The sequence below is a fragment of the Aulonocara stuartgranti genome (genome assembly GCF_965226115.1).
Source record: "Aulonocara stuartgranti genome assembly, chromosome: 8".
Lineage (NCBI taxonomy): Eukaryota > Metazoa > Chordata > Actinopteri > Cichliformes > Cichlidae > Aulonocara > Aulonocara stuartgranti.
The window spans coordinates 9,323,282-9,332,967 of record NC_138959.1 but is presented as its reverse complement, the minus strand read 5'-3'; the positions used below and the strand labels follow the sequence as shown (position 1 = coordinate 9,332,967).

At 41.9% G+C, this 9,686-nt stretch overlaps 1 protein-coding gene across 2 annotated transcripts; it reads left to right on the top strand.

Moving 5' to 3' along the window:
- Window positions 1-1,381: 1,381 nt before the first annotated feature.
- LOC309712591 (cerebellar degeneration-related protein 2-like) lies at window positions 1,382-8,380 on the top strand. Of its 2 annotated transcripts, XM_082543487.1 has the most exons (7): window positions 1,382-1,487; window positions 1,596-1,667; window positions 2,330-2,442; window positions 3,735-3,883; window positions 3,989-4,156; window positions 5,734-5,953; window positions 6,112-8,380. In XM_082543487.1, exons 2-7 carry the CDS (start codon window positions 1,598-1,600, stop codon window positions 6,712-6,714), a joined length of 1,323 nt encoding a protein of 440 aa, XP_082399613.1. In that variant the 5' UTR covers window positions 1,382-1,487; window positions 1,596-1,597; the 3' UTR covers window positions 6,715-8,380. The 2 variants fall into 2 exon arrangements, with proteins under 2 accessions (XP_082399613.1, XP_082399612.1); XM_082543486.1 differs by having other exon boundaries at window positions 1,384-1,667.
- Window positions 8,381-9,686: the final 1,306 nt, after the last annotated feature.

Here is a 9,686-nt window from a genome sequence, read left to right as displayed (position 1 = left end):
GAAGAGATTGAAGGATCTTCATTTTTTTCACATACAGCCATCGTTTTTATAGCTTTAGTTTTAGAAGAATTCTTAGTTGAATTTAGATATTGCAAAAGCTCATAGGAGTATACATAAAAGGAGGGATGTCTTCCTAAACATTTGTATTTGTGAATATGAAATTTACCCATTAAGATTAACAAGTTAATCATATATCTGTTATCATTGTTGAATTGTCTTTGTTTTTTGTGGAGACCAAATAATACATATTTCCAAAACAGAGCAAATCCTTTAAATACATTTTCTGAGATAAAAACACATAATCTCTGCCAGAAGTCTTGTACAAGAGGACAAAACCAAAGAAGACGTATAGTGGATTCCTTGCAAGTCTTACAAAAACTACAGTTTGCGTCAATGTCTAATTTGAATTTGCTTTGAAGATAATCTTTAGATGGGTAAATTCTGTGTATTAATTTATTTTATTTTTATTCGTTCCACATAATATCATCAGTCAACCGGTTCCAGAAAAAAATTACATATGGTAGCGTGGTTATACTATTCTGAAATAAAGATCTCAAAGGTTTATTGTTGTTTTTTGAATGCTTAGAAAAGCATATCTTACCAACAGTTTGTATTGGAGATGCCAATGGCCTGTGGTCTGATGGGATATTAGGTTTATTCTATAAAAGCATACAAACCCCTGACTGATAGCTAAATTGAAATGTAAACAAAATTCTTCATAGAAGAAAAGCATACCATTTGAATCGAATAACTGGTTAACTAAAATAATATTGTTCCTAAACCAACTATCTAAAAAGATAGATTTTCTGCTGTTCATTGATGACCGCAGATCATTAGCCTACGGTATTTCTGCGGTTCTACCTTCGTGCTGTCATGTTTCTGCAGCGCCCCCGTGTGGTGGCTATTAATCTTTGGCGGACCAAACTCGGAGGAGCAGGTGTGGCGACCTGATGCCGGAAATCACGGGTGCTAATCTTCACAATAAAACCACAATTTTGTTTTACCTTTGTTAACCAGACATTACTACGCCACTGACGTTTAAATACAGTGGAAGCGTTTTTTTCTCAAATTAGTTAACATCCAGTCCGCACACGTTCCTGTTGCTTTTTCATCTGTTATTCACAGATTCCACAATAACACGATTTAGTTTTTGAACCCAAATTAATATGTTTCTGCTAAAGTGCCCAGCTTTTTAATTAGTGTACTTTAAGTTTTACTTTGTATCTTTTGTTCTCTTGCTGTTTATCTGTTTCTTTTTTTTCTTTCTTCCTTCCTTTAACATATTTGTATTTTTAAATCGTTATGCTCTGTCGTCTTCTTTTTCTGGTGTCTTGGTGAAACACTTATTCTGAAAAACCAAACCGGAAAGCGTTCCCGCGCGCGGACGATTTCATGAGCGGTGAGCTGGAAGTAAGACTGTCCTATGATGAGCGCGCACCGGTGCCGGCTGTGGGGGGTAGAGGACGCTGACTGAACCGGTTATCTTGGTATATCAAAGTCCTTTTTCAAAGTGTTTCGTGTTTTTAATGTAGATAAATCTTTAAAGAGTTTGACTGATTAAATAAATTAAAATAAAATCCCGAGGATGCTTACAGACATGATTGTGGAGGAAGAATTTGAGATAAAGGAGGAGGAACCGTGGTACGACAAGCAAGACCTTGAACATGGTACAGTTTCCTTTCAGTCTTTGTGTCTCTGTGCTTAAAGATAAAGATTCGCACTTAGTCTTTATTTACCCTGCAGGCAGAGAATTACAGGACTGTTACAGCTGATAATGATGCGCGGTGTTTAATATATGAATGGCATTATAAGTAATTTTAAAAATATGCACGGGCAATATTTGCATTAATTTCTGTGGGTTTTAAGTCGGGGTGGTTTATTTAGTCTGAAGTCTGATTTAGTGGAAATTTTGCGAGTCCTAGAAGTGTGCGAGAAAATCCAGGAGTCAGCAGCACACTCACATATGCGGCAAAAACAGAACCGCTCTGCCTGAATGTGCCTCTGACTTTATTCATCCTTTCTGCCTGCATGGGCTGCTTTTACGCTAGTGGCCGTGGGTTTGTGTTCCTGTGTGTGTGCAAAAATCACCTTCAGATTTTATCATGTTTTTGTCCATGTAGAGTGAAAAAGAGCTTCGCCTGTAAATGTAAAAGTGCATGCCTTTATTCCTTTCCTTAATTGAGTTTCTAAAGAGACATTTTGTGTTACTGGATTGCTGCCAACACCAACAGCACCTCTGAAAGCTGCTTGTCAGGTCTCCTTCACCATTAGTACAGAGCCATGAATGCTGAAGGACTTGCAGTTTCACCTCTCTTCGTGTCTCCTGCAGACCTGCAGCTGGCAGCCGAGCTGGGGAAGACCCTTCTGGAGAGGAACAGGGAGCTGGAGCAGGGGCTCAAGCAGATGTACTCCAACAACCAGGAACAACTGCAGGAGATCGAGGTAAATACCTCCCTTCTCTCACAAAGTATAGTCCTAAACAGAGCTCTCATTAGGCCAGGCTGTGCTGAAAACATCAAGAGATGAACCCGCTTCTCTCACACAGCTCTGATTTCCTCTTTAATGCTTTCAGGGTGTTACTAAATGTTAACACGAAACATTTTGCTGTACACAGCCATTTCTTCTTCTGGGGATGGACAGTCATGTGTCCCTTTACCTTCAAACTCCCGGAAGGCTGTGGTCCAAAACAGTAGAAGCTCAGAGTCAAAACCTTTTCTAAGAGACTTCTGACTTCCTGCTAAATTTAAGTAAATAGGCTCAGCCCGGGGGGGCTCTAAATCCATCCCTGCATTAAACTGCTGACATACACAATTAATCTCTTAAGATCTGCAGCAGACACACGTGACATCAATGTTGACCAGTGCTAGGATCGATTTGCTGATTTACGCTCGCTCTTTGCTGGATTGAAAGGCGATTAATAAAAAGAAGCACCATGAACACCTCATTTAAAATGTACAGCTTGCCTTGTTGACTTTGGACTGTTTATGTTAGCGTGTCCGGGCAGAGTGAAGTTACTTATCAGCTGGGCTTTTTTCTTTCTTTTGATTTTACGCCAACTGATTACATGATGTAAGTTTCCTGGCTGTGACGCCCTGTTAGATAATACGTCCTCAATTAATCTGGGACTTAAGGGAGGCATTTAGGTGTTACTGGGAAATAAAATTGTCGAGCTGTTAACCTGCCAGAAAAATGCTCAAATAGCAGCATGTGGATAATAATAGTAGGTTTATGTTTACACTGTCTTACTGTTGGTCCTCACATCAAACATGACGTTTAAATATTGAGTATCTGCTCAAAATGCTTATTTAAGAATTTTGGGGGGTTTTTGTAAATCTACTCTCGACTCTGTTCGAGTCAGTGAGAGAAGATTCTTTAAAGGTGCAGAAGCTTCACCTACAAGCTGTTCAAACCTTTTGTTTGTGAGGGGCAGCCAATCAGATGAAAGTGGGCTTACAATGAGGGGAGCTTGGAAAAGAAATTCAAGCTAGGCTTTAAAGGGAGAGGAGCTAAAATATCTGTCAGCTGGATAATGAATTATTTTAAACACTGAATCATGCAAAGCTACTGTAGAAGACGGCGAACATAAAAAGATGAGTTATCAGCGATTTTTGTAATGATTTAATCATTAAAAATAGCTGCTCATTTGACCTGCTAATGACTGATAGTGTATTTGTTAACAATAATAGATGTGTTTCTCCTTTTAAGCTCTTATCACCTTTTTCTCTCGCCTCCAGTACTTGACAAAGCAGGTGGACCTCCTCAGACAGGTTAACGACCAGCACGCAAAAGTGTACGAGCAGCTCGACCTGTCGGCCCGAGAGCTGGAGCAGAGCAACCACAAACTTGTTCTGGACAACCGGGCAGCCGAGCAGAAGATCCAAGGGTGAGACATTTATCACCAGTTTCTTATTAAAAACTTTTTTTTTCTTCTTTGTTTTTGTTTTTTTTACTAACTTTGTTTTCACTGGTTTTTATTTTTTCTGTGCAGGCTTACAGAAACAGTGGAGCTACTGCAGATGCAGGTGGAGGAGCTGCAGCATCAGGTGGAGGAGCTGAAGCTGAGTCCCTTTCCACCTCAGAAACCTTCACACAGAGAGAGCTGGCCTCGCAGCACTCACAGCGTGTCCTGCCTGCAGGAGCTGCAAAACACACTCAGGTGGGTAACGCGCAAACACAAATTATCACGGACCAGCGGAGCTTAAATAAGGAGTCGAGAGAGCTGACTTCAGACGGGCAGATCTGAAGCTTGCATGTGTTTATATCATCATGAATGGTTCTGGGAGCCATTTATGATGATGTCGTTTTCCATCTTCCCTGCCTAATGTTACACGCTCACAGTAAAAGGGGCCCAAACCTCCAATTATGAGGTAAATGTAAGTAAAAGTAAACACTGTGGGACAAAATTGACCACTGATATAACGATATCTCTGCACTGATTTCATTACACAGTCATCTGCTGCAGGCACAACATGCTCCATGATGACTGTATGAACATATTCTCTGAAAAACATCTGCAGGAAGTCGTATTCAGGCACTCAATCTACTCAGGGGTGCAACAGTGCAGGGAGATACTGTAGTCCTCAGTTCAGCTGATATTTTAGTTCATTTTCCACAGATACACCTTGCATAATTATTATCTGAGCCTGAAAAATGTGCTGTCAGTCCTGTTCTTGCAGGTGGACATCCAAATCCTGCTAATAATGGATAAACACCTGTAGTTTCAAACTCTATAACAGGTGAAATTTTATATATTCTGGAGACTGTGGACGGTAATTTGTCAGCTCGTTGCTGTGTTTTTGTATTTTACTCTGGTAAAATCGCCTTAATTGCTCTTTGTAGGTCTCAGGAGGAGATCTAAGCCGATCCTCTCAGCTTTAGCTTTAACCTATCTGCACTGATCCTGCTCTTCCTGGCAGCGGCTCGTTTCTACCTCGCAGAGGCCTGCGTGCTTCGTGCCCCCGTCACTTGTTCTTGATCTGTAGTGTGACGCGTTCATTCACAGCCTCAGTTTAGTCTCTGTGGTGCGTAATCCTGTTAGCAGGGCTTCTTCACAACATGCAGGAAGTCTCAGTGATAAAGTCAGAGAGCGGTGGTTGAGGTTGGAAGAAAGGAGGTCAAAGTCTCGAGCTGAGAGAACAACTGTGTCTCAATATCTGTCTGAAGTTAATGAACTCTCACACAGGCTGCCCGGTGCTACTGATAAGCCCTTGATTCCTTGCTTAGTGTGCTTTCTTTTCACCGGTCGTTACTTATTTATTGTTTTCAGCTCTTCTTTATCTTGGATATATATAAATTTTCACCCACACATCAAGACAAACGGATGAAGCTGCAGATTTGGTTTAAATTGTCAAAACGCTTAAACGGTCACAAAACACATAAGATTTAAATGCCAGATTGAACAGCCTGGCTGCTGACCTTTGACCCTTCTCCCAATTGCATTTATTGCCACCTTTTAAGTTGTTAAGTAACATTTATAAATAAGTGATAATGGATAAGATTAGCTGAGGAAATAATCTCCATTAGAGATTCTTTCACCGGGTTCCTGTGGAGCTTTTAGCCATATCACATGGTCTCTATCAGCCAACAGGGTGCTCTCCTGGGAGTCACTGCTTTGGTCAGGACTGTAGCCAACCATCTGCTGGCTGTAGCTTCATATTTAGTGTCCAGACATCAGTTCTTTTATTTAAATACTGTATATGGAAATCGGGGTCTAAAATGCACCTGTTTGTGCAGGTACGACTACGATCCCGACAAACCCTCAAAGGATATCGAGCCGTCTACCACATCATGGCAGGAAGAGGAGCAGGACTCGCTGCGACAGTCCCTCCATGCTCTTCAGACACAGTTTGCCACTGAGCGTGCTCGGAGGGAAGAAGCAGAGCGAGAGGCTGAGCTGCTCGCCAGAGAAAATGCAGAGCTGGAGCAGCAGCTGGCCGGGATGGCAGGATGTCAGGTAAGACTGACACCAGTATCTCTCTGTCCTTAAATTTGTTTCCGACTTGCATCCATCCACTTTCTTGATCACTAATCCAATTTAAGGTCACGGGTGGCAGGTAGCACCCTGGACAGGTCGCCAGTCTAACAGTTTGTCCAACTGTCTATCTTCATCAGGCCAGACTGTCTGAGCTGGAGCGCGAGGTGGAGGAGCTTCGTCAGCTCTGGAAATCAGAATCCTCTACAAGATGCAACAGGCCAGACGTCCTCCACGGCCTGCTGCCACACACAGTGTTCCTCAACCCAGAGGAGGAGAATGACGGAGAGGCATCTTTGGCTAAAAGCCCCGCGGTCCTGAAGCGCTGGAGAAGTGAGCGGCTGATGAAGGCGACGCAGATGCCAGACTCTCCTGACAGGGTCTATGACCACGAGTGCTCCTGCGTGCGCCGGGCCGAGGTAGTGAAATATCGCGGGATCTCGCTGCTCAACGAGGTTGACGCCCAGTACAGCGCCTTGCAGGTGAAGTACGACGAGCTGCTTCGGCGCTGCCACTCTGAGGAAGACGAGCAGGACAAACTGAGCCACAAGTCAGTGCAGACTGCATCCTTCATCGCCACCACATTCCCTCCTCTGACAGGCAGGGAGGGCTTTGAGGATGACTTTCACCAGCCGGAGTACAAGAAACTCTTCAGGGAAATTTTCTCCCGCATCCAGAAAACCAAAGAAGACCTGATTGAAAGCCGGGGGAAACACTCAGCTGGGAAAGCTCTGCCTAATTAAACACTTGTAAAAAGTTAAAAGGGGGGGAAACAAGAACAAAATAACCGTCTAATAACCGTCTTCCTGTTTTGGAACAGCTCTTCGAAAGACTTTTATCTACCCAGAAACTGTGATCGCCGCACAAACAGCTTAACAGATAAGGGCAACACAGGAACACAAAGGCTAACACCACCAGCTCACGTTGCAGATGTGGCTCGTTTTGCACAGAAATACCAGTGCCTGACGCCACCGTCTCTACTGTGCAATCGCTTTACCTCAATTTGCGAAAACGTGTTCACAAACAACCTCCTGGGTGAAATTTTCTGGGGGAAATTGTCTTCCTTTAAGCCAACTAGTTTGAGTCACACAGTTTCCTTTTAGAGAAGAAGCATTCTAAAGTAAAATCATCAAGTTCCCAGTAAAGATGCAAAATTCTAGAAAATATAGAAAGTGTACGTCTTCCTTAGAGTAAATACTTCCTGGAAATCAAACCACATCAAAGCTTGAACTTAGGCTCTGTGACATTTGTTCTAGACTAAGGTAACACCCAACAAGTAGTCTGAAACATTAAGTGTTTTAATTTTACTGTCGGAGAAGACAAATATCCCAAAAAAGTACACATTCAAGAAGCTAGAGCTGGGACTTTTAGCTTCTTTATTGAAAAAACAGCCTTGGTCCACTGTTTTCTGATTCTGCTCCGTTTATGGTTACAACCAGCCGTTGATGGAAATCTTCGCCCTTTAGCCTATCGGCGCTCCACCAGCTTCTTGTTAACGGTGCGTCTCAGAGGTGCTGAGCAGGTATTGTGCTGAGACCAGAAAGGGAACAAAAGCAATAAAAGTTGTTGGCCAGGCAGCTAAACAATGACAGCGTCTCGTCTCAACTCTTTGGATCACATGATCACAATCGCTTTTATATATTAACTCCAAATGGCGTTGCTCTTTCTGGGAAATTTCCAACATCATTATTAGGAAATTATGGACCTGTGAAACAGAAGACCATGTCTGTTTTGGGATTTTTTTTGTTTGTTTGTTTGTTTTTAACAGAGCTCATGTGAGCTGAAATACTTTATAATTTATGGTTTTCTTCTCCACTGTAGCAAAAAAGTGAATTTCTCGATGGTAGTTTTCCTGCACTTGTTAGAGTCACCATTGCAAGGTTGACTAAGTCTGGGTATACAATGAATGACGTATTTGTGATGGAGTTCAGAGGTGATTTTAGGTGCTCTAATATATTAGGGTTTTTGTAACTGATGCATTATCCTCCTGAATTTATACTTGATTGTCTTATGGTAGTTTAGATGGCTGTAAGCGAATGTTATAATAAAGTTTACCAAAATATTAACTGTGTACTTGATAATATAACCTGTAACGGTGTCTTGAAGCTTTTTCTTAGCAGCACTTCTGTTGCTTCTGCTGCCCGATGTTCACGAGTCCTTGTTCAGCTTAATAACTGTGCACTGCTGTATCTGTAGATGTCTGTAAAATCTCAATGAGATGCACTTTAGAATTGCACAGGCGTTTTCAATGCTCTTCTGACACTTTGCGCGTGTGTTGTAAATGTAGCTAGCTAATGCTACATGTGATGTGCTACTGTCTCCTTCAGAGACCTGAATAATCTGCTGTGTTTTTCGCTGTTTCGTGGTTAATGTTACTTCTCTGAGCCATTAAAACATGAAGCAAGCTGAGATGGAGGCGTGTGTGTGTGTGTGTGTGTTTACCATGTTTACATCTTTGTGGGGTCCAAAAATTTGAAGTTTACTGTACTTGTGGGGACCAACAGTCGTTATGAGGACAAAATCACCATCCAGACATGTCTGAAGGCATTTTTGAGACTCAAAATGAGGTTTTAGTGTCAGAGTTAGGGTTAGGCATTCATTTTTGGTGGTTAGGGTAAGCGGCTAGGCAAAGCATTGTCAATTAGATGTCCCCACAAGGGTATGAAAACACAACTGTGGATGTGTGTTTTTTGCTCTAAAATACAATTAAATCTTATCTATCGAGAAAAACGTCACTGATCCGCTTTAACAATCAGATAAAAGCTTTGAAGTCAGCCACACAGACACAGGGCTAAGGCCCAGCCCAGTCTAAAAATAAAACAAGAGTCATTACAAATTCAAATGAGATAACTGCCCTGAGCCTTGTGGGAAAATAATGGTGCTGTAGCAAGAAAAAATCAGAAGTTATATAAAAACAAACAGTTTATAGGTTACGTAAACATGTTTAACCAGTAGCACAGTACCAGAGACACAGTGGGATTTTTCTAAATGCTTAATTTTAATAACAGACCATCCAAGAAGTCTGTGCTTAGGTTGAAGGTGCAGGTGTGCATTAGTGGCGGGATCAGGAAGGACATCCTGTCTTTGTTTATTTTGCATAAGCAGAGAAACTATGGAAGTTTTATTATGGTCAAATAGTCTGAACGTTTTGGCATTAATTGCGTAAATGTTTATTAGTTTTTAATTTTTAAAAGGGAATCTTCTTTGCGTCTGTTGACATCTACGTACAAAGTAATTCACATTAACTACTAACTTGTACCCCAGCCTTCATCATGGCTCTGGTAAAATCATGTTACTCTTAACATGAATTTCACCTGACTAGTCTCTACTAGTCAGGTGAAATTCATCCCCCGGGAAGCATGACCATACCAGGCTGAACTGACTTAAGATGGAGCGCCAATCCCTGGATCCCCCTTCACCCCCACACCTTACACTGCAAGGTTAGCCACAAATAGTTCTTGTCCTGGTGCTTGCTTCTTCCTCCCCACTATCACCATAGCCTTATCCACAGGAGATGAGCTGATCTTTTGGGTTATCTGTCCAATAGTGTAGATTATTGCAGAATTCAGATCAAATTAGGGCCCAAACTTGTGACTAACTTTATGCAAAGCCTCCAAGATGGCAGCCCAAACACTACAGTAAAGTAACTCCTCCATCACTTCTGGATCTGAAGACTACATTACTATAAACATTCTGATCAGATGGCTAAACTGAA